Source organism: Asterias amurensis, chromosome 15 (assembly GCF_032118995.1).
Source record: "Asterias amurensis chromosome 15, ASM3211899v1".
Lineage (NCBI taxonomy): Eukaryota > Metazoa > Echinodermata > Asteroidea > Forcipulatida > Asteriidae > Asterias > Asterias amurensis.
The window spans coordinates 9965893-9992154 of NC_092662.1; the positions used below are offsets into that span (position 1 = coordinate 9965893).

General features: G+C 39.7%; 1 protein-coding gene across 3 annotated transcripts in view; it reads right to left on the minus strand.

The window, feature by feature from the left end:
• The window catches only part of LOC139948348 (LIM/homeobox protein Awh-like), a 49516-nt gene that overhangs the window by 16376 nt on the left and 6878 nt on the right, over positions 1–26262 (minus strand). The window contains exons 1-2 of one of the 3 annotated variants that reach the window (XM_071946487.1): positions 25080–25490; positions 10384–10571 (exon numbers count right to left, since the gene is read on the minus strand). In XM_071946487.1, coding sequence (XP_071802588.1) covers positions 10384–10571; positions 25080–25157 — 266 coding nt within the window. In that variant the 5' untranslated portion in view covers positions 25158–25490. Of the gene's footprint in view, positions 1–10383; positions 10572–25079; positions 25491–26262 lie in introns of those variants that run through there. The other 2 variants (XM_071946486.1, XM_071946488.1) reach the window with 2 other exon arrangements.

The following is a 26262-nucleotide window of genomic DNA, read 5'->3' on the forward strand; positions in this document are numbered from 1 at the left end:
GAAATTTGCCTAAAAGGCGCACGTCCACTTCAACCTTCCACAGTTTTTTGTATCCCCTCTGTTGTCATGTAAAAATCATATGATCTTGTAATTGAAGTAGTGAAGTATGTCAGACAACAAACGCAAAGAACTTTCAGGGTTTTTTAAGTGTTTTTATCAACCATTTTAGCTAGGCATATTTTGTGTTTAGTCTAAAGGTATGATTTTCTACTAAAATTATAGATTATCTAAAATATCAACCAGACAGGCTACGATTTGTCCCATCTTTGCAGAAGATTGAAGATTATGTTGTATACTTTCATGAAAGCAAAAAATTATGTCATTGCGTTTTGTAAACAAAAAGTTACGCGGCGGGAAAGGTGCCTGCAGGAATATTTGTAACGCGCAGATTTTGGGGTGTCGGAGGATACGTAGGTGCGCGCAGACGTCATATACGTGAGCATGCAATCAGCCCAAAGTGTGGCGACGTCAACCAGAAACAACACATTTAATTGTTTTGACAATATTAAAGCCGGCCTGATGGACCTACACCGTCCGTAGTGATTGCGCTTCGCGTTATGCGTTGGCTTACAGTTCGTCTTGTTGAAAAGCCAGCTATATTTTCATCCTGTGGCCCCATTTCAAAGCGCTGCTTACCATTAAATGGTAAGCAAATTTCCGTGCTACTTATAACAGGAAATGTTGCTTAAGAAAAGCGTGATTCACAGGTTGGTTACAGTAAGCACCGGAAGGTATAAGCATGCCTTTTCGTGTGCTTATGGAACCTTGAGCAGTAAGCGAAACAACATGTTTGCTCGTTCCCAGCGCCTTGCCTTAAAGGAACACGTTGCCTTGGATCGGTCGAGTTGGTCTTTGAAAAGCGTTCTGTAACCGTTTGTTATAAAATGCATATGGTTAGAAAGATATTGTAAAAGTAGAATACAATGATCTACACAAATATGCCTCGAAATTGCGTGGATTTCTTTTTACCTCGTCGACTAACACGGTCGGCCATTTATGGGAGTCAAAATTTTGACTCCCATAAATGGCCGACCGTGATAGTTCGCGACGTAAAAGGAAAACCGTGCAATTTTGAGTGCTTGTGTGGATCAGTATATTCTACTTTTAAAACATCTTTCTAACCATATGCATTTCATAACAAACGGTTTCAAACGTTTTTAATTGACCAACTCGTCCGATCCAAGGCAACGCGTTCCTTTAACCAAAGGCGCTGGGATGGGCAAACGTATCAAGCACGCTCATTCGTTGGGCGACGAACTGCACGGTACTGCAGGGAGTACTTGCTACCGCGGGGTCGAGGCATATAGTTTTTCAACCTCGTACAGCGAAGCCGTTGTTCGATGTTGAACCACCCCCCCCCCACCCCCCCCCCACCCCCCCCCCCAAAAAAAAAAAAAAAAAAAAATAGAGACTGAGAGTTTGTGAACAAACTCAAGGTGTTCGGTTTCCGGGAGTAAAAACCTGGATTAAAAATAAATATTACACCTTGCTTTGTTCTCAAGATTTGTAATAAATGATTCAAAGTGCAAAAACTGTCAAAACAACATGATTACGTCATCTTGTAAAAGTGTATGTTTGGTGACGTCATCGGTAGTATTTGTTTTAAACCAGACCTTTGCCAGACATGTATGCTGTGGTGGTAAAGCATCAAAGGATGTATATTTCAACCTAAAAGGCAACAAACAACGCCCTTTCAAATCATTTCACAGTCACTTCCGGTTTAAACAGGTCAAAAGGTCAACGAAAGTTCACAAACATATCCATTTCTGTAAAGTACGTAAAGCCCTTTCATATGATGTATAGATTGTCAAAATAGCTTATGTAGTTTAGGAAATATGAACTTAGGAAATATTGACGACTGTAGAAAAGACTAATACACCGCTAATACACTACACGTTGTGTGTATGCCTACGTGCAATGTTTATGCACATACCAGAGGGGATTTACGTTGTTCTTTAGACGTGAATTTTGAAATTTTTAACCTCTCTTTTGAGCCGGAAGACAACATCAAAATGGGGTTATGTCTTTGAGGCGTTTACGGAGTTTTCAATGACAATTCCGATGATGTTTCGATAGTAAGAATCCCTCACGTAGATCAAAAGTTATGAATTTTTGAAATAATAAACTTTGAATTTTCATAACTCAAGAATGGATGACGTCATCATGACGTAACTACACATTTTTCTTCTCCTAATGAACATCTATACTATGTGTGAAGTTTCAAGTTCATACAAATTTTGAAAAGATGTTTTTGTTTGGGGACAAGGGACGTAGAGAAGAAGAAGAAGAAGAAGAAGAAGAAGTATGAATACAAAAAAAAAACGAACAAAAATAAGAGGTGTTCCGGGCTGTTGGCCCGAACACCTAAAAAACATGCTTCGACCCCACGTCGGTGCAAAACTGTATCAAGTAAGTACTTGTATCTATATGCAGTTTATAGGATTTGAGGCATTGCATGGTGATGTATCAATGTATATGCAGTTTGTCGTCCAACGCTACCTCACCTGGGCCCAACTTCATGGCTCTGCTTACCGCCGAATTCTGCGCTTACGATCACGATTGTAAGCGTAGAATGCCTAGTAACACGGAGTACGCACGCGCAGAAGCCAAAATTCGCCGCTTACCCGTGAAATACGCTTGCCGTAAGCACATAATTCCCTGCTTCCGTAAGCGCCGATTCTGTGCTTACGGTAAGCAGAGCCATGAAATTTGGCCCAGGTTAACTGAGCGGGCCGGTGCTTGCGTAAAGATAGAGCCAAGGACAAGGCTCGAGTGATAAGTTGAAACCTTCTTAAGTACAAAGACCAGATGAATTGAAACAATGATATAGATTTAAAAGCAAAACCAGGAAAAATAGCCTTTTGTGTGTGAGTGTGAGTAGGTATACACATTCAAACCGAGGACCTAAAACTAGTTGAGTCCACGGTTCCACAGTTGGGAAAACGTGTACAAAACCAAGGGGAGCTGTTGCAAACAAAGTAGGGTATAAACAACAGAGGGACAATAGGAGGTCACGGTTGCACGCGTGTACAAGCTTTAGTGTGTATTGTGTGTGGGTTGGGGGGGGGGGGAGACACGGGCTCAAAATACCCCGTAGCAGCAATGTTATTAACGTTAATATAAAAGTGTACATTCCTAACTTGTTGAGTAACATGCCTTCGTTACAACACGTAACCCAAGAATGTTTAAATTTTGAGCCGTAAATGTCAGTAACTTGTTGGGTGGGAAACCTGCCATAAGTCAGATGTGTCAACAGAAAGCCAGACAAGTTTAAGATAGAACGGTGAAGTTTGATGCTACGCCATGGTCCCGAGGGAAAAACAAAACAGGATAGCCAATAATCACTGGCCGACTCGAGTTACATTTCGTGCTTCATTTGCCAATGTCACGTCTGATTTCACATTCTCCGAAGCAACACAAATATTTACTAATGGCCCTTTTAATTAGGTAGAATATTATATAAAATAAGATAAAACATGTACTAGATAACAAACGGTCATTAATTTGGCTTGGGGACCGGGAGACGTTCGATACTAATCAAGGACATACTCAACGCAACGGTGATGAATTACACTCAATTTGAATATACAAACCTACAATGGACCTACAATGGACCTACGCGGTGACTAACCAACCTCGGTTAATTACAAGGTTTAAACAATGGACAGTAATGAGCTAGGAATGTTACTCGTGTACAACAAAAGTTTACGCGTATAGGGCGACCCCACAGGATCTTTAAAACAACCTGTACAGAACCCCAGATATTTTCTTCAGCGAGTTTGTATTTGTGTGGGTACCGTACACACCACAAAATCTATCAAATTACATCAATGCATTTTATTTTGTATTTTCCATGATGGATTAATGATACATGCACTCCGTGCAATGTTCACAAGGATCTCTAACCATCAACTTGTATGATTATAGTTAAAACTCATATTTATGGAATTGTAACCGTCATACAACAGTCCTACTTTAGGAAATCATCAACAATTACAATCCATAAACCTTAACTAATTATAATGCGACATCCAAACCACTCATTAATTACCATTACAACAGTTGGAGAGGGTGAGATATTATGTCGTAAATGTTTGTGTGCATGCAGATGACTCGTCATATATAGCGTGTTACTAAGTCAAAGACAACATGTGTAGTGGGCTGATGTTGGGGACAAAAAACGAGTGCTCAACCAAAAGGGTCCAATACGAAATATGGATGGAATAAAATGTTGGCAAACCCAATTCCATGGTCATCGAGACATTTTGGAAGAAGCTAAGACTCATTTTTCTAAATCAACGTTTAAATTAACCTGCGTTTAAATGAACATTACAGAATTGGTTTTTGCTATCAAAACAATTGATGGCAGTGTAAGCACTTTATGTATTCCACCATATACAACTGATAAACCTGTAGAAGTTTGAGATCGATCGGCCATCTGGGTCACGAGAGAATAGTGAAAAACCGAATACAAGTTTTGCATTCCATCGATGCCAAAACAAAAAATGAATAAAACGCTCACTGAGCGATAAACTCCAAACGCGAAATTAGATTATTTATATCTCATCAAGGGATGTTTTCAACTATCATCATCATTAGACCATGTAAGTTTGATGTAAATATGTGATCTTCATGATTTTTGTTTCTTACCAATTCTGTAACGTTCCTTTAAGTTAAAAAGCAACGAAATCATGCCCCGTAGCATGATTTCAATATACAATTGTTGAAAATCTGTTGTAACGTTGAGATTGGTGACAAGTTGGCAACTTGTAAAATCTTTGAGAATGACGGTTTTTGTTTCTGTAAATATCTGTCTCACTGACCAGGGGTAATAATGTTGGCAGTGCTTTAAGACGCCCTACATGTGTGAACAGCGCTATACAAAAACTGGCTAGTAGAGAATAGACGAAAAAAGTTTGTTTGTTTGAATGATCTTCCCATCAAGGGAACTCGGCAAACTCCCACAAGGGGATATAAACACCAAGCTGGCAACAGCCAATATCTCTCATACAAACATTGCTTTAACGTCTATGATTATGAATTATGCAAATCAAGAAATTGTGATTCATTATCTAGACGACAAGATCTATTCCAGTCATTGTGAAATGGGCGGTAAGCTGGGGGAGTAAATGTAACGCAATTTTTACACTTGATTTTCGCAAACAACTCTTCGTTAAGAAGTACACCGCTAATCAAATCAAAGCACAAATGACATTGTTTTACTCTTTTCCCAAAAACTACATTACATCACCAAGTCATATTTTAAGAGAACACCGCCAAAATAGGGCTAGATAGCTCAGTTGGTAGAGCGCCGGCACGTTAATCCGGAGGTCGTTGGTTCGAATTCCACTCTAGTCAATTCTTTATTCAACCCCAAAAAGCTTTTTAAAACTATACACTCCAACAACGGCCAATAATAATGGCAACAAAATAACTAACTTCCGAATGCCCAAAAGATCGTCAAAAATGTAAATTGGTACATGATATTCAATCGGAAAGGACTATAACTGGATGCAATGTCAATTCGCCTTTATAGTAGGACTACATTGATAATTTTTGGCGAAAATGATGGCTAAAATAACCGAACCAGAGATAGTATCTCCTTTTACCGATGTTTAGCTCTCTTGGCAACAGTCGGTTTGTTTTGTTTTGAGTGTCTTTTCTTCACAATAAGCTATAAACAAAATTCTAAACCGACCAACCCTTCTTGCACTGTGTCTTAAGGGAATAAAAGGGTAGCGACGAGTTCTTCAACGGCCGTTTAAAGCCGGCAGGGTCGGCGGCCGTGTGATAAAGGCCCGAGCACGGCAACGACCCTGCAAGGTTTTAAACGGACGTTTAAGAACGAGTCAATACTCTTTTATTCCCATTTATAAATGCCTATTTGTTAAAAAACGTTAAAAAATACAATTATAGACACTTTAACAATTGAAAAGTCGAGGTTTTAAATATTTTTTTCCAAAAACTTTGTGAAGAATCTGTGCGATGCGCGTGGGTTGTGTGTACGTGCTTATACTATAGCTATGAATTGCGTTCCGCGTGATAATCTTGCGCGCCCGACACCCGGAAGCCAGCTGGTTATAAACACTGGTCATTATCAAAGGTTTATACACCCCCACGTGACGCGTTCTAGACTATTAGGAATAGCGAAACTGTCTGAGGTATTTATGAATGAAAATCTAAGCATTGGCCAAATCCAAAAGGACCACATTCTACGCTCAATTTTGAAGGCTATTTGTTTTGTTTCCTTCATCAATTATGCCTCTAAATGGCCTTAGATCTAAAAATGCAAAAGTTTCCGGGCCATTCAGCGGCCCAGACCCCATGCCGTATCAGCTTGGCGCTCCGCACTCGGCTTAATCTTCTCTGACAGATTTAGCCCCCTCCTAACATTTTGGGTCTGAATCCATCCTTGTTCTGAAGCGCGCCCCCCCCCCACCTCCGCGCCCCCCCTAGAAAAATTGATTTTAGAAATATTTTAATTTGGTTCAGAAAATTTACTTTTATACGGCTTGAAGTAAACTAGAAATATTTATCAGAACCACTTTTGGCTCAAATAAATCACGTGGCCTTAGTTTTTTAGAAAAATGCTCAAAAATTTCAAAATTATATATGGGGTTTTTTTTCAAGGGACCTTTCTTTTTCATTGCTTGGAGGCATTTGGGGTCGTATTTTAGTATATTTTGTAGCCCAAAAAAGCCCAACACAGCCGGTGTGTCCATTTAACTGTGTCATATGCGTTAATTTTAAGCCGACATGACCATTGCGCGTCTAAACATAGACAATTATGCTTACCTTCCTGCTTAGCGAAAAAAAAAGCAGGACACCAGTTACAAATTGTACACATTGCAGAGTACTTTCATTGGCTGACAACGTTATTCTGGTAAGCATTTGTGCTGAGCTGTTTGTGCTTAATCAGCTCTTTGAAATTGGGCCCAGCTTTTAGAAGTGGCAAATTTCGGGAGTGGATTTACAAAAGGGGTTTCTTCAAAGTAAAAGTCAAACTCAAAAACTGCAGTCACGTGTGTTTCCCTTTGCAATAATCAAGCTTGTGAAACTTGGACGATGAATAAAGCGGACAGGCAACATGTCAATTAGCGCAGAATGCTAGAAATCTGATGGAGCCTGAGTGAGAGAACAACATGAGAGTGTGATTACTCAAGTTGGGATTCCACGGCTTGTTAATCAACAATAAGATGTTCCCTCATATTTTGGGGCACATAACAAAAAAGAAGGGCACAGCCTGGATGAAATTACCATGCAAGGAAGAGTCACACACATGAGTTAACTGAGGGACCGAGGCTCAGATTGTTGGATCAAGTGAAGACTCTAGCCGGCATGTCACTCAACAAAGCAAGCAGCATAGCCAAAGAAAGATCAGATTGGCGTTTCATCGTGCAAACCACGAAGTGGTCGTCAGTAACGATGCGATCGACAAAGACAAAATATCAAATAAGCATCATTGTCTCAGATATTGTTTTAACAATATTTAACAACCTACTCGTGGATTTAATATGAAATCTAAAAATTATAATGAGTATTGTATTGGTTTTAGAAAACAAAACAAATCCTTCGTTAAACGTGTTTTCTAGTTCTGATCGCGGAATCATCACGGGAGACTAGCACAGATAATGGTACCCCCTGCAGCAAAATAATAGCAACATGACACACCGTGACGACAAGATACACACTGTGCGGTTACGGTGAGCGATCAGCCAAAACTTCCACTCATGATACGCACCGCGGCAATTTTGTATGTCATTGTCGTGAGTACGCCCGACCACGTAGTCCTTGACGGAATGATTTGATTAAGTTATCTCCCGGAAGCTAAAAACTGCCCCTAGCCGTAAAAACGAAAAGTTTAACATTTAAATTAACTTGTAACCGTCAAACAGGCCTTAAACCCATTGGACACTTTCGATAAACAGTATTTTCCAAGGCCCACACTTCGTGTATCACAACGTATATATAAAATAAACCTGTGAAAATTTAGGCTCAATCGGTCATCGGAGTCGGGAGAAAATAACGGGAAAACCCACTCTTGTTTCCGCAGTCCGCACGTCTCGTCGTGTCATGACATGCGTTTCAAATAAATCCGTAATTCTCGATATCGAGAATTGATATTGTTTTAATGTTTTCTCAAAAAGTAAAGCATTTAATGGAATAATATTTCAAGAGAAGTCTTTCACCATTACCTTCTGTAAACCCTGTAAGTTATTTGTAAATCTGTGAACTTTTTTTTCTATTCCGAAAGTGTCCAATGGCTTTAACTGCATCCACAGAATGGAACAACATCCGTTCTTTCATTAAAGCTGCAAAATCCACAGACCAATTTAAAAAACTTCTGAAAACACATCTCTTCCCTGTTTAAAGACACTGGACACTATTGGTAATTGTCAAAGACCAGTCTTCTCACTTGCTGTATCTCAACACATATGCATTAAATAACAAACCTGTGAAAATTTGAACTCAATCGATCATCAACGTTGCGAGATAATAATGAAAGAAAAACCACCCTTGTCACACGGAGTTGTGTGCTTTCAGATACTTGATTTCGATACCTCAAATTTCTCGAAACTACTCCACTTCAGAGGGAGCCGTTTCTCACAATGTTTTATACTACCAACCTCTCCCATTACTCTTTACCAAGTTAGGTTTTATGCTAATAATTATTTTGAGTAATTACCAATAGTGTCTACTGCCTTTAAAGTCACCTGGAAGTGGTATTTTTTAAAAATAAAGCTTTTGTCACTAATATAAAAAAATTATGTGTTTTGATGAGTGGAATGTGAATAAACAGTTAACTAAGGTTTTAAAAAATCAGTTCTTATGTTATTTACAAATTTAAGAGTAGACCCCGACCCGAGAGGGCGCTGTTCGTGACGTCAATCGAGGCAGACTCTGCCTGTAATGCGTAGAGTAAACACAATTGCAAAGTACATGTACGGACCAAGTCGTGAGTTTGTACGTTTCAAAAAAAGATTTTTGTTTTGTTTTTCCGGCAATGCCGACCAGGTGTATTGCTGCTGAATGCAGAAAAACACTTTTTGAAACGTACCAACTCACGACTTGGATGTACATGTACTTTGCACGTGTGTTTACTACACACATTGCAGGCAAAGTCTGCCTCGATTGACGTCACAAAAGGGGTAGGCGGAGTCAGCCCCCCAAACAACTTTATATATTTTTTAAACATATAAATCGTGACAAACAATTACTGACAAAATTGTTTTATTGTTCGTAAGCATATACTCTTATGTTTGAAAGAAAAACAATTATATTTCCAGGTGACTTTAAGCTTTTCTCTTTTTCTCATGCTTTTCAAACATTGTTTATGTAGCTTTTCCGATACGATTTTGTTGTGTATTGTGCATTAACTTTCAGTTTTTGTAAGCGCTGTGATATAGTTTTCTATGGGGAGCTTATTATCTGGCAAAGGGTCTTTATGTTGAGATTATGCCAATTATGTTGAGAATTGGTTTCTCATACAATACATGACTGAATTCACAACAACGAGACATGTAGAGGGGTTTAAAGTTTGCCAGTTTCATGACGTTTCCAAAGTATTTCCACTTGAATCCAATAGGCCTATATACGGATACATTTTCAAAAAATAAATACATGTCTGTCAGCAAAGCTTTACATACTTGTAGCCTTTAGTCAAAGCGCCCGCGGCACGAAAAAAGAGACATGTTTTGTGTGTTTTTTTCTTCACAAATGAAACAAAACTGGTATTCCTATTTTTGCTTCTTAAAGGGCTGTATTTTCTAATAAACAACGGATTCGACAAGCGAGGTTTATCGACTGACAAACCCACGATAACAAACATTTATTTTGATGTCTGGATCTTAATCCCTCCCCAGCTCCTGGCTAGAACGGCAAGATGAGGAGTTCATCGCGCCCGTGGTTTTATATCTCCGGCCCCACGACACAACCGCAAGGCATCGGCCACTCAATATTTGTTTTATATAACTGACATATAGATCCTTGTCATTTGATGTACTTTAAAAGTATAACATTATGAAAAATCACACAAATTACTGGTTCGGAATAAATTGTATTTGATTTCAATTGCAAATCATATAGCGCCGCGTAGCGGCAACAATGCACAAATTTAATAGCAATCGGATCACAACCTTTTGCACAGGTGTTCTTTTGTTTTAGCAGCGGCGCGGCGGCGCTGTACTGCTCAAAAACATTGGGAACAAGCATGATCCTAACTGTTGAATGGGAAATGCTATTCCCCATGGGCGAATAGGTCTTTTTGATCGCCGGTGCGGATGGGAGTAATAGTGAATGTCACGTGAAGTAAGTTCCACCAATCAAATGACAAGGATCTGTATGTCAGTTATATAACCAGTCAATGTCTATACAGACACTTACCTTGAGTAGCAGTGCTTACAGTACACCTGAGAGTCTCTGCAGTAGCATGTTAGCTGAGTATCCAAACTGGTTAGACAATCAGCACAACTCAAACATTTCATATGCCAACTCAATCCTCCACCAACACGAAGCAAGAAACGATCAGTAATAGAACCACCACAACCACTACATCGTTCACAGCTACCCACCTAAATGACAACAAATGTATTGCAAAATGTTACTGTAAATATAACTGAAAATAAGAACAAACCCAATCATTGTTAATTTTGGTTTTACCCTCACACCGATGTGCCGTAGCACTGTACTGCAAACTATTTCTAGTCGAAAAGCTGAGCTGAGGACCTATTACATTGCAAAGGGTTCGCTAAAGCCCTTTTCACACTACCGGGAAATAGCTTATTCCCGGGAAATAATTAACCCTGCTCAGGGGTAGGGGTAAAGGAGTTTACCCCGGGGAAAAACGTTTTTCCCGGGAAAAGCAGCTAGTGAGAACGAAAGCGGGTTTAACTTATCCCACCTTTTGCTTCCACTGTGTTGAGACGGCATTAATCTCGAAAGGTCACAGACGTCAAAAATAGCGCGCCAAATAATTCGCGCGGTAACAATAGCCCTTTTTTGTTTTCTCCTTCTGAAAGTGTTTACATTTAGGTACGAAAATAAAAGTGAATTACACCTGCAATTTACAAATAAATATATGAATTAAAAAATAGACTACTGATAAACACTGTTTATCGAAAAACTATGTTTATTAACGATAAACAGAGTTTTTCGAGGTGATAAACAGAGTTTTTCGATAAACCGTGTTTATCAGGTGATAAACACGATTGATCGAAAAACAGTGTTTATTGGGTTGATAAACAGAGTTTTTCGATAAACACAGTTTATCACTTGATAAACAAGGTTTTTTGATAAACATAGTTTTTTGATAAACACAGTTATTCGCCAACGCCAAATGCTCAATAATTCGATAAACTCTGTTTATCACTTGATGAAGACTTTTTCGATAAACTGTGTTTATCAGTCGATAAACAGAGTTTTTAGATAAACACTGTTAATCGAATTATTGGGCATCCGGCGTCGGCGTAAAACTGTGTTTATCAGTCGATAAACATAGTTTATCGATAAACAGTGTTTATCACTTGATAAACACTGTTTATCGAATTATTGGGCATGTGGCGTCGGCGTGAAACTGTGTTTATCAGTTGATAAACACAGTTTTTCTCGATAAACAGTGTTTATCAACTGATAAACACTGTTTATCGAATTGTTGGGCATCTGGCGTTGGCGTAAAACTGTGTTTATCGACCGATAAACACTGTTTTCGATAAACCATGTTTATCACTTGATAAACAGTGTTTTTTCGATAAACCATGTTTATCACTTGATAAACAGTGTTTATCGAAAAACTCTGTTTATCACCTCGAAAAACTCTGTTTATCACCTCGAAAAACTGTGTTTATCGCTTGATAAACATAGTTTTTCGATAAACAGTGTTTATCAATTGATAAACAGTGTTTATCTCGAAAAACAGTGTTTATCGGTCGAAAAACAGTGCTTATCGGCGATAAACAGTGTTTATCGGTGATAAACAGTGTTTATCGAATTATTGGGCATATGGCTTGCCATAAACGTCTTCCTTGAACTGCAAGACCTCTTCTCCGCCGTAATCACACAAATATTGGTATAACAACACGCAAATACACAATTAATGTGCAGCCATTTTGGGTCGCATGTGCAAGGATTTTGCAGCCGGCCGCGTGGCATTGTGGGAACGGACTTCCGTCCACAAACATTTGTAACTTCCGCATGGGCTGACCTGTTTACCACATTTCCTGGGATTTGATCGTAAGTGTGAAACGACCGTGCATATTCCTGGGAAATAGTTCTCCCGGGAGTTATCAAATTGGGATAGTGAGCACGGTTGCTGGTGTGGCAGTGGGTTAAAAACTCCCAGGATTTTCCCGGTAGTTTATTTCCCGGGAAATGGCTCTGTAGTGTGAAAAGGGCTTAAGTATAACGCCACTATTTTTCTAACCAATACACAGTTTCAGTGCTGCTAAACAGTAAGCACATTTTCGTGGTTTCTAAAGAACATTACTATTGTTGATAAACAAACCGCACGTGGTTTGCATGGACGGCCGAATGTTTCGCAAAACATTCAATCTTGTCTTCAGGGCCCAGTGTCATGGCTCTGCATACTGCAAGCAATTCAAGTAATCGACGTTTGCGGACGCAGGCAGTTTTGCGCCTACGACGTCAAGCACATTTCACGGCTTAGCAGGGAATTTTGGTTTGTGCGCGTGCGTACTCAACATACAGTAGGTTTTCGCTTTCAAAGGAACCCGGTGCATGTCCTGCAAGAGAAGAATGGTGATGGTATGTATGACAATGACATTGAGATCAATGTCGTAAGAATGGTGATGGTTTGTATGACAATCACATTGAGATCAATGTCGTAAGAATGGTGATATATGTATGACAATCACATTGAGATCAATGTCGTAAGAATGGTGATGGTTTGTATGACAATCACATTGAGATCAATGTCGTAAGAATGGTGATATATGTATGACAATCACATTGAGATCAATGTCGTAAGAATGGTGATGGTATGTATGACAATCACATTGAGATCAATGTCGTAAGAATGGTGATATATGTATGACAATCACATTGAGATCAATGTCGTAAGAATGATGATGGTTTGTATGACAATCACATTGAGATCAATGTCGTAAGAATGGTGATATATGTATGACAATCACATTAAGATCAATGTCGTAAGAATGGTGATGGTTTGTATGACAATCACATTGAGATCAATGTCGTAAGAATGGTGATATATGTATGACAATCACATTGAGATCAATGTCGTAAGAATGGTGATGGTTTGTATGACAATCACATTGAGATCAATGTCGTAAGAATGGTGACAATGTGTATGACAATCACATTGAGATCAATATAAGCGTCTGCAAACTGTCGATTTAATAAAATACCTTTTCTGTCTGGTTGCTTTGTTTCCAACAGATTCATCACTATTTTTTTCGACATACAAACTGTGGCTACCTGTTTTTTTTTTTTTTAATTGGTCCATATATAGTATGGCTTTCCTAGTTTTCCAACGTCGCTGGCCAAATACTAGGGCGCCGACTTTGCGAAAGAAACGTCTAGTGACTTTGCGATGGGTCTTTTCATAAAAGAAGAATGAACCACAGCTTGCGCATCGACCATGGATTTGCATTGTAATGTTAGCTCGTTCATTCTCGTACAGTAAGCGCCGGAAGGTTAGCATGCATTTTCGTGCGTGTGCTTACGGTAAGCAGCGCTATGAAATGGAAATCACATAGTGAGCATAAAACCGGCCGTTTGCCTCTCTATGAAATTGTGCACATGAATTTCATCTTTGCAAGCCCGAATGCTACCATGGCAATACAAACCAAATTACACCATAGATTGGTTATTGGAAATGAAAAGCCATCTGCTGAGACTGCACCTGTGTTCCCTATCTGCATTTTTTAATTGACGTAAAGAAAAGTCTACTAACAAGGCTACCGATCAATCAAGCTTGATGGCGCATGTCTTCCATTGTAGGACTGAAGCCACAAAGCCCAAATATTTCTAATCAACACCTCTTGCGGTATAGGTGCAGGCTCAAGGTGTCTTCACCGTTATGTTTGCTCGGCAGCCCCCCCCCCCCTTCACACTTACAAATAAAAAACACTACGCTTCTTGATGATGACCTTTTAAATCCTGCAAGGCTAGAAAACTAAACAAGACGAATTTTGACTACGATATCAAATAACGGTGTTCATATAGTTATGCATTCAATTGTTTTGTTGTAGAAACACACACATCAACCAAACTTTTCTAAATTGTTAAGAATAGGCCACGTATAGTTTGACATGGAGCAGCATGTTCGAGACGGAATGGTTCATACTTTACAGTCTAACTTTTGTCGGACACAAAACGGTCAAATTCAACTCAATAAAGGTTTACTGGTTAATGGTTCGTAACTGGCCAGAAATTCTACATAATAATAAAAAGGACAACATTACGATACTTCCTATAAAATACAGCCCAAAATCTACCCTAAACGAACGAATATATCGACAGAAAATAGGCAGACCGGGGCTATACCCATAGAGCTAGCCTCTATGGGTATGGCTCTGTTGTAGCCCAAGAGAACGTTAAACTTTTTAAAGTTTTACCCCAGTCAATTTCCCTTATGGTTTAAATTGTAACTTGTTTAAAAGGCACTGATGGGTCGATTTCACATCTTATCTCGAGTTAGGACGAGTAACTCAACTTAGCACGCGTCCTAGCAACGTTTTCACAAAAGATAAGAAGGGTTCAACGCCTCCCAACTTCCATGGTAACGGCCCGAACTCGTCCTAAGGGTCGTCTTGGCGTTTGAGTTTGTGTTGCCATTCAAGCGCGAAGGTAAGAGGCGGACGGGCGTTACGCACGATTCCGTCACACACTGAACTGGCATGCGTTTTCGGCGTAACATAATTTGTAAAATAACATAACGAAGTGAAAATTGCTCTTTCAGTTATTCATAATTGAATAAATTTACCAGCTTTATATGTATATCTCTGAAATTCAAGTATTTTAATATCACAATATTATACTAATGTGCAAAACATGTATCGTTTGCCGAGCCGCGGCCTGCGGACGAGCAGTGAGTGATGGGGGAAATTCCTCACACTTTTCACGTTCTTACACAGTTGTTCAACTCAATTCTGGTTTCCCCTGTAAATTCATGTAAGTCACATATTTGGCAACCACCCCGGGCTTTTCATGACTCCCAAGACTCAAGAAAAATGTATTTTGTTCATATTTGGCGGCCATTTTGAAATTTTCTGATTTACATAAACAAATACAAATTTGTACTCTATTTGTACTCCGTCTGGGCCATCTTACAACTCGCTGACAGTCTCCTCCGCCTTATTACACTTCCTGAACATATAGGAGAGACGTATATGCTTTTTCTATATCCTTGCTGCCTTCATTAAAAGTTGTCCTTATGCTACTCTCACACTTGGGCGAATATTCTTGCGAATTATGAATATTTGAATTGCGATGAATTCGCCCAAAAGTTGCGATTTTATAGTGAATATGTTCTCTGTCGTCCTTAAACCTCTCTTTACCAATATCTTACTCATAATACGTACGCTTTACCAACAGTACTGGCTGGGCTATGCTTACGAAAATCGATAGGAATTACAGTCTTCACAACATCCGCTGAAATTTAGGAAGCCCTTCGTATTGCTGCTCTCACAGAGTGGCGAATGTTCTTGCGAAAATGAATATTGGAAATTCGCGTTGAATACGTCAAAATTGGCGGTTGGATAGTGAATATTTTCATCTCGGTCTCACCCCCCCCCCCCCCCCTCGATCGTCCTCGGTCGGCCCTCTCCTTACCAATATATTACGAATATATTACGAATGCTTACCAACGTTTGCCAATGGCTTTACGAACGTTGCCAGCGCTTACGCACGCTTTACCAACGTTACCAGTGCTTACGAAAATCGACGGCGAATATAGCCTTCTTCGCAACATTCGCTGAAATTTATAAACCGGTTTCTAAATTGACCGATCTTTGTTAGGAGGTGGGGGATAATTTGTGAACGTGCAATAAGCACATTCGCTAGCATATTCTCCCTAGTGTGAGAGTAGCATTATGCTACTCCCACACTGGGGCGAATATCTTGCGAATATGAATGTTTGAAATTCGCGATGAATTCGCCCAAAAGTTGCGACTTGTAGTGAATATGTTCTCGGTCCCCCTTAAACATCTCCTTACCAATATCTTACGCATAATACGTACGCTTTACCAACAGTACCATGGCATTTTTTTTTTTTTTTTTTATTCGGGCAATCACATTTACAAGCACATGTACATACATTAAACATATTTTTGAAAACAAAGTAAAACAACAGTGGGGTGCCCAGGAGAGCATAAAAGTAAAAAAAAAAAATAACTATCGCCGAAAGGCGTATGTCTCCTAAATCCCCAAAACTACATTAGGGCAAGAAAGGGCATATAAAAAAAGCACAGAAGATAATACAAATCACTGAACAACTATAAAAATCACTGAACAACTATAAAAGGCAAACAAGCAGAGAAATACACAAAAATACACACAATCCAAAAAGGATATCGTTAAAAAGCAGGACAATACATCAAAATAGTTTAGAGCAATACATAAAAACTCCGGTAAGGGGACACAAATGAAATGACATTGTTAACAGGTTAGACTTGTGGGCAAGTCGTCATATGGGCCCCACGCACCGAGACAGTGCTCCCGGGAGACCACCGCTCCCGCGCGAACCAATGGCCCCCGACCCCTCATTAATGAGAAGTCGAAACCGGGGAGCCACCAGCCCGCGCGAGAGCAGCGATCCCGCGTGAACACCATCCCAGCGCACGGGGCCGACCTAACGACCCGTCCACAAGTCTATTAACAGGTCTGTTGGCAAGTTACCCCAGCTATGAGTAAAACGGCAGGGGATGGAAAATTAAAACAGTTATCAAAAAATAGTAAAAAGGACAGACCATGATACAAATCATGCAACAACTATAAAAGGCAAACAAGCAACACATGGCTTACCAATGGCTTAACAAATGCTTACGCAAATCGATGGCGAATTACCGTCTTCACAACGTTCGCTGAATGTACGGATGCACTTCGTATTGCTGCTCTCACAGAATGGCGAATGTTCTTGCGAACATGAATGTTGGAACTGCGCGTAGAATTCGTCCAAAATGGCGGTTGGATAGTGAATATTTTCATCTCGGTCTCACCCCTCGATCGTCCTCGGTCGGCCCTCTCCTTACCAATATCTCACGCGTATATTACGGATCCTTACCAACGCTTGCCAATGCCTTTACAAACGTTGCAAACGCTTACGCACGCTTTACCAACGTTACCAATGCTTACGAAAATCACGCCGAATGACCGTCTTCGCAACATTCGCTGAAATTAACAAACCGGTTTGTAAATTGAGCGATCGACGTAAGGAGATGGGGAATAATTTGTGAACGTTCCGAATTTGTTACCAACGCTTACGAAGACACGGCGAATGCTGCGAAGTTTGAGCGATTGTCAAATATGTCCTTCCGATAGCATATTCGCTAGCATATTCGCCGTGTGAGAGCAGCATAAAGTGACCAATCTTCGTAAGGAGGTGGAAAATGACTTGTGAACGTAGTGAATTTGTGGCGAATGTTGCGAAGTTTGAGCGATTGTTAAATATTTCCGTTCGTAAGCACATTCGCTAGCATATTCTCCCTAGTGTGAGAGTAGCATTAGCCAACACGCATTTTGGTCCATCCTTAGTTTTCTTGTGCACACCCTATATTTTGTACCACGCCATGCGTTATATGACACAGCGATATATTATGGATGACCCGCTGAACATAATTCGTATGAAATGATACTTAATATCGAAAATTGTTTACATTCGTGAGTTGGGTGGAATAGTTTCAGCCCTGATACTTCACGATGGCAACGACGGCATTGCCGCAATGCCCTTCAAAAAACCCACTTTTCATCACAATTTGTGCCGTGCCCTTTTCTCATCACTTCCGTCGTGCCCTTCTTTCTGGAAAAAACTAAGTTTCATATGTTCATTCTTGCTGGGTGTATGTTCTTTTAAGAACTGGAGTGGATTTCACAAAGAGTTAAGACTAGTCTTATCTCGAGTTAGGACGTGTTACGCGTTCTAACTAAGGACTAGCCACACGTTTTGTATATCCCCTAATAGGACTAGTCCTAAGTTGGACTTGTCCTAACTCTTTGTGAAATCGACCCCTGATGGTCTCGTAACCGCGGGTAGATTTTTCGTAAATCGGGAGACTTCTCAGTTTTTTTACAATTACCAATAGTGTCCAGTGTCTTTAAAGGGAAGGTACACGTTTGGTAATTGTCAAAGACCAGTCTTCTCACTTCTGTGAAAATTTGAGCTAAATTGGTCATCGAAGTTGCGAGAAATGATGAGAGAAAAACACCCTTGTTGGACGAATTTGTGTGCTTTCAGATAGGAATATAAGACTTCTGGCTAGAAGTCTTTTATTATTTTAGTTTTTTATTATTTTATGCTACTTCAGAGGGAGCCGTTTCTCACAATGTTTTATACTAACAACAGCTCTCGAATGCTCTTTGCCAAGTCAGTTTTAAGTTAATATTTGTTTTGAGTAATTACCAAACGTGTACCTTCCCTTTAAAAGCAGTGGACAACATTGGTAATTACTCAAAATAATTATCAGCATAAAACCTCACTTGGTATAACGAGCAGTGGGGAGAGGTTAATGGTATAAAACAGTGTGAGAAACAGCTCCCTCTGAAGTGATGTAGTTTTCGAGAAAGAAGTAAATTTCCACGAATTTGATTTCGAAACCTCAGATTTATATAGGTCTCGAAATCAAGCATCTGAAAGCACACAACTTTGTGTGTCGCAACTCCGACGACCAATCGAGCACAAATTTTCACAGGTTTGTTATTGTATGCATATGTTGAGATACACCAAGTGAGAAGACTGGTCTTTGACAAATACCAACAGTGTCCAGTGTCTTTAAACGTCGTCAACAGATGTGACATCTCATTGTGACATAACTGTGGCGACAGTCGAGGTAAAACTGTGAATTTTCAGTATGCCGTTTTGTCTTGTTATCAATAGTTACAAGAATAACTTTGCAACATATTTAAAAGCCTGTAATGGTTGGTTGCATTATAATAATAATGAGGAGACCAAGGATTGGTGTTGTTGATCGATCGTAATGCAGATTAAGACAGGTAGGCTGGCACCCTGCTGATAACGTCTTTAGGCAAGGACAACCAAGGAATTATCTCATTGATACAATTACTTGGAAATTCCTGAATATGTGATCGATAGAAATAAACACTTAAAAAACTATTACTACGGGATTGAGTGTAAAACCACAAGATAATACAGTGTACACAGTGTCTATGGTGCTTGGTCAATAACGTGTTCATACTTAGCATGATCATAATCATTTAAATGGTAAACAACCCCCCCCCCCCCCAAAAAAAAAAAAAAAAAAATATATATATATATATATTGTATATGTATTGACAAATGGGTACCAAAATGGCACCCTCATATGCTAACCTATTCATGTCTCAGTTGGAGGACAGACTCCTGTCCTCCGCCCCCAACCGACCACTAGTTTGGTGGAGATTTATTGATGATATTTTCTCCATCTGGTGTGGTGACCAAGACAGCTTGGATGAGTTTATTAACCATATCAACTCATTTCACCCCACCATAAAGTTCACTACCGAACAATCTCTCACCAGTGTGAACTTTCTAGATGTGACAATAACCAAGTCTCCTAATGGCCTTGTCACAGATGTTTACAGGAAACCCACCGACACCCACCAGTACCTTCTCTCCAATAGCTGTCACCCTAGTCACTGTAAGAAGGCAATTGCTTACAGTCGGGCCTTACGTATCAGACGTATCTGTTCCACAGATACCCTGTACAAGAGGCGCTCATCAGAGCTAAGGAAACACCTTGTATCTAGGGGACACAGCGAACGTAGGGTCCAACTTGCTATCAACAGGGCTCTCAACGTACCGCGTCATACTCTGTTGACTAACACAGGAGCTAAAAAAGCTCCGACCGATAGAGTTGCTTTGGTCACCACCTTCCACCCCAAACTACCCAAACTTCCCTCAATTCTCAATAATAACATGCCTATACTTCACTCCTCCAGCAGGTTACACTCAGCAATCCCCGAAGTTCCCATGGTTGCATTCCGCCGCCCTAAGAACCTTGGTGACATACTAGTCAGGGCCAAACTTCCCCCAGGTACAGTCCAAACACAACCCCTGACAGATATACTGGGCTGTCACAAATGTACCCGTTCCAAATGCAGAACGTGTCTGCACATTAAGCCCTCACTCAAGGTGAAGAGTCATACCACTGGCTCTTCATACAACATCAAGACCGACTCTGAATGTAGCACGTCTAATGTAGTCTATGTCATATCATGTAAGAGATGTGGGCTACAATATGTGGGAGAGACTAAGACCAAACTTAGTCTTCGCTTTGCGAATCATGTCTCTTCCATAAAGACTAAGAAACCGTACCCAGTCTCTATCCACTTTAACAGCCCCAATCATAGTGTTAGTGATGTTGAACTTCTGGTGATTGAAGCTTGCAATGGTGATGACACACACCGCAAGAGTAGAGAATCACACTGGATTCACCAACTCAAGACAGTCAAACCCTTTGGACTTAACATAAACACTGGTATCAAATAACTTCTCATTACCCTCCACTTCACTTCGGCCTAAGAACTTATATGTTGTATATATTCATAAAGTATAAATTAATCTTGTTTAAAGTTGTTTTTATAAATTCATCACTGTAACTATCTGATGTAAGTAACCCCCCCCCCCCCTCTTTTTCCACATGAAAATCATCATACCTTTGATCTTGCTATTCTTATTAATTGACCATTGTTAGTTGCATCATGATGCAACTTGCTCTCTAATCCTACCCTTTCATGTTGTCCGGCATTGTTGTCGAACAATACACTTACCACTTTTATGGTCCAGTAACCCATCCTTTCATTCTAAACATCCTTTGTCCTCGCCACTCTACTCATATTGGTTCACAGCCACACATTGTCTCTGAAATAGAAACTTTGATTGGCTGTTATTTTCCCGCTTCTTTTGGATCCTTTCCTCAATCCCTTTCCCCCTCTCGTTTTCTATAAATGGATATGTATTTGTTTGTACTTGTTTTATGCCTCTGAAGAAGGTCCGGTTTGGATCGAAAGCTAAGGCCATCTACCCTATTCATTATATATATATTATATACATATATCAAATACTAAACCACAAGGGAAACTGACTGGGTACATTTTTAAATGATTTAGGATTGAACAAAGAAAAATTGACGAGAGCGGGATTTGAACCAACGACCTCCGGTTTAACGTGCCGGCGCTCTACCAACTGAGCTATCTAGCCCTATGTTGGTGGTCTCCCAATTTTGTCAATATCTTTGTTCGGGGGGTGCCTGTCAGACGCCATTAAACCGCAAACTGCCGTGTAGCCAGGGATCACACCCGGGTAACGATACAACCTGGGAAGCGGCAGACAGGGGATCACCTTAAGGGGATGCGACTTTTTATATCAGATATCAAATACTAAACCACAAGGGAAACTGACTGGGTACATTTTTAAATGATTTAGGATTGAACAAAGAAAAAATTGACTAGAGCGGGATTTGAACCAACGACCTCCGGTTTAACGTGCCGGCGCTCTACCAACTGAGCTATCTAGCCCTATGTTGGTGGTCTCCCAATTTTGTCAATATCTTTGTTCGGGGGGTGCCTGTCAGAAGCCATTAAACCGCAAACTGCCGTGTAGCCAGGGATCACACCCGGGTAACGATACAACCTGGGAAGCGGCAGACAGGGGATCACCTTAAGGGGATGCGACTTTTTATATTAGATATCAAATACTAAACCACAAGGGAAACTGACTGGGTACATTTTTAAATGATTTAGGATTGAACAAAGAAAAATTGACTAGAGCGGGATTTGAACCAACGACCTCCGGTTTAACGTGCCGGCGCTCTACCAACTGAGCTATCTAGCCCTATGTTGGTGGTCTCCCAATTTTGTCAACATCTTTGTTCGGGGGGTGCCTGTCAGAAGCCATTAAACCGCAAACTGCCGTGTAGCCAGGGATCACACCCGGGTAATATATATATATATATATATATATATATATATATATATATATATATATATATATATATATATATATATATATATAAATGATAAAACATTTAAATAGTAAACAAAAAAATAATAAATAAAAAAACAAAGAAAAATAATGATGCAGCAAAAAAAACAAAGAAAAATAATGATGCAGCAAGAGATACAACATAATTCTAAAAGACACCAAAATCTGGAAGTAAAAACACAAAATACAACTGGACCAGCCAGTGATTAAACGTTAATTAAAAAAACAGTCACACATTTAAAAGCTTTCTTTTGAAACAGGTAAGTTTTAAGAAAGCTTTTAAAACCTTCAATAGTGCTGTGCTTCATATTAAGCATAAGTGTAAGTTCATTCCATAGTCGCGGACCAGCTGCAGTCAAAGCTCTATCACCAATAGCATCCTTTGTCTTAGGAACCTGCAGGAAGACATGATCATGACATGTACTGGAGTACACTGCGTTTGAGCGTGGATTGATAAGATCACAAAGATAAACAGGGGAAAGTTTGTAAAATGATTTAAAAACCAGCAGGAACATTTTAAATTTGACACGATAAGACACTTTCAATGGAAACTGATAGCTAAAATTTATCATTATTACAAATTAAAATAAAAGTACTTTTCCCAGCTATTATTAGGCTTTTAAAGCTAAATACGAACTTAACACTTATTTATTATGCACACTGAACTTTCTTTTTGAACAGCAGCACAAGCCCCCCCCCCCAACAAAAAATTAAAATAAATAAATAAGTAAGTAAGAATAAAGAAATAAATACAAAATAATAATACAGACAAACAAAAACCGCAAACGAATACCACAGAAAATCATAGACAAAACACCGTAAATGGGAACGAGCAAATGTTTAAAAGGGAGGTTATATACTTTACTTAGACTCACTCCAGAATTTATTATCGTAAAATCTTACTCTCGATATTCAAAACTTACTCTCGGTATTCAAAACTTACTCTCGGTATTCAAAACTTACTCTCTTCACACACGGCAACGACCCTGCAAGGTTTTAAACGGCCGTGAAAGAACGAGTAACCAACTACTCTTTTATTCCCATTCATAAATGCTTTTTTGGTTAGAAGGCGTAATAAGGTAAGAAACTCTGTAAAACTTATCCGTTTCCGTATCCGTTTGAGCTCTGTACGTACGACGTCCGCAATTGAGACGCCTATTCCGACAGTTCATTGATTCTTTCGTGCGCGTTTAGTCTTGGTGTTGGTGCAACACGTTCTGGGCCAAATATCATGGCTCTGCTTACCGCCGAATTCTGCGCTTACGATCGCGATTCCCCGCTTACGTGCAAGCGCAATTTGTAAGCGTAGAATGCCTAGTAACGTGAAGTACGCACGCGCAGAAGCCAAAATTCGCCGCTAACCCGTGAAATACGCTTGCCGTAAGCACATAATTCCCTGTTTCCGTAAGCGCCGATTCTCTGCTCACCGTAAGCAGAGCCATTAAATTGGGCCCTGGGTTTCCTTTCACACACAGCGCGGCCTACTCATCGACAGCGTCCGCATCGCCGTTACAATAACGTCTTGCACCAAGACTAGCGCGGAGTATCCGCTCACAACCGGTTATAAACACTGGTCATTATCAAAGGTTTAAACACCCCCACGTGACGCGAATAGCGAAAATATCTGAGGTATTTATGAATATTTTTTTTGTAGGACAACAATCGAATGGTTAGCGAACGAAAGGTATTCTTGGTCTTTGAGCCCGACTGCAAAATGGCCTCACATGGAAGAGATCTAAACGTAAATGGATACGGGGCTATAGATACACATGTATAGAAGGGAAGCCCGACCTAGGGCAGTGGACACTATTGGTAATTACTCTGAAGTACCGTAGTTTTCGAGAAAGAAGAAATTGTCCACGAATTTGATTACGAGACTTCAGAATTAGATTTGGGGGTACCGAAAAGCATCTGAAAGCACACAACTTTGAAATGACAGGGGTGCTTTTTCTTCCATTATTATCTCGCTACTTCGACGACCAATTGAGCTCAAATTTCACAAGTTTGTTTTTGTGTGCATATGCTGAGTTGCACCAAGTGAGAAGACTAGTCTTTGACAATTACCAATAGTGTCAAATGTCTTTAAAGGCAATGGACACTATTGGTAATCACTCATATTTATTAGCATCAACCTTACTTGGTAATGAGTAATGAAGAGCTGTTGATGGTATACAACGTTGTGAGAAACATCTCCTTTGAAAAGTATGTTTTGAGAACGAATTAATTTCTCACTAAAATATATGACTTTGATTTCGAGACGACTGGTTTTAAGGCAGTGGACACTATTGGTAATTACTCAAAGTAATTATTGGCATAAAACCTTACTTGGTAACAAGTAATGGGGAGAGGTTGATGGTATAACCATTGATGGTATAAAAAATTGAGAAACAGCTCCCTCTGAAGTGACCTAGTTTTGGAGAAAGAAGTAATTTTCCACGAAATTGATTTCAAGACCTCAAGTTTAGAACTTGAGTCTCAAAATCAAGCATCTGAAAGCACACAACTTCGTGTGACAAGGGTGTTTTTTCTTTCATAGTTATCTCACAACTCAGACGACCGATCGAGCTCAAATTTGAACAGGTTTGTTATTTTATGCATATGTTGAGATACACCAGTGAGAAGACTGGTCTTTGACAACTACCAATAGTGTACACTGTCTTTAACTATGTGCTTCACGTCGTTGATATTATTTAATTAACTCAACATATTAAACACAACTCTTGTGAACATGTTCCGGAAGATAGCTGATTATTCATCAAATTCATCAAACGTTGACATTGATTATTCATCAAATGTAACTCAGTTGTTAAGTTTTGTAACATATAAACAACTTCGGAAGTGAGGTTACAATCCGCATAGACCATCATAAGTTAACGTAAACTGGTAGACAGTTTGATATTCTTACCGTGGATTCCAGTGTCTCTTGTTTAACGATGACATTCTCCTGTGGCGAGGCAGCCATTTGACCCACCATATGAGGCATCAATCTGTCATGTGCCCCCTGTATATGGGACCTGGTCTCGTGTCCGCAATGGTTATATATATCCAATTCGTATTAAGCACAAAATGTGTTTTTACTGCCGCAGGATAGTGGCGAAATGATATGTCACTGCATAAACACCTTTTATGACCATGGACGTTCATGGGGGAAACAAGGACAGAAAAGAGAACGCTCACCATGGGTCAACTGACCGTGCTGCTATTTTTAAAACTACGAGTATTTTTGGCTGAGCTGTGGAGATGAATAAGAAAGTGGCAATTGTGACATCAGTGTGTCAGTCTGTTGCGTGTACTCTAAATGACCGCCTATGTACTAAAGGCCACATGACCTTCTTTTGTCATGCATTATCATCCAGTCTAAATGAGGTGGGCGGAGTTATTGACGCTTCTTCGCCAAGGTGGCGTCGATAGCCTTAACAAGAAACGTGTGGAAGACCTGTCAATCAAGCATTCCCCTCTTTTATTTTGCCTCCGTGGTTTTCCGTTTACGTGACAGGTGGGCTACATCGTTTGACTTCTGTAACACTTTGAAAATAATGTATAATTGCAAAGATAAAAGTCGATAAAACGATATTAAAAACGCATTCGCTATAAGTGTTAGCTGAAAGAAAAATGTTCTGAAATGTCTCAATCTTTGTCAAGTAAACGTCTTGTATCTGGCTGATGCATGTTTCGTCATCATTCTTACAATGTGCACTTTGAACACGTTGCTTTAGATCGGTCAAGTTGGTCTTTGTAAAGCGTTTGTAACCGTTTTTAATTAAAAATGCATATGGTTAGAAAGATGTTGCAAAAGTAGAATACAATGATCAACACGCCTCGAAATTGCACGGTTTTCTTTTTACCTCGTCGACTAACACGGTCGGTCATTTATGACTCCCATAAATGGCCGACCGTGTTAGAAAAACCACGCAATTTCGAGGCAAATTTTTGTTCATCATTGTATTCTACTTTTAAAACATCTTTCCAACCATATGCATTTTATTACAAACGGTTATAAACGCTTTTTATAGACCAACTCGTCCGATCCAAGGCAACGTGTTCCTTTAACTATCTCTGTTTTCTTAAAACGTTACCAACTTTTAAAC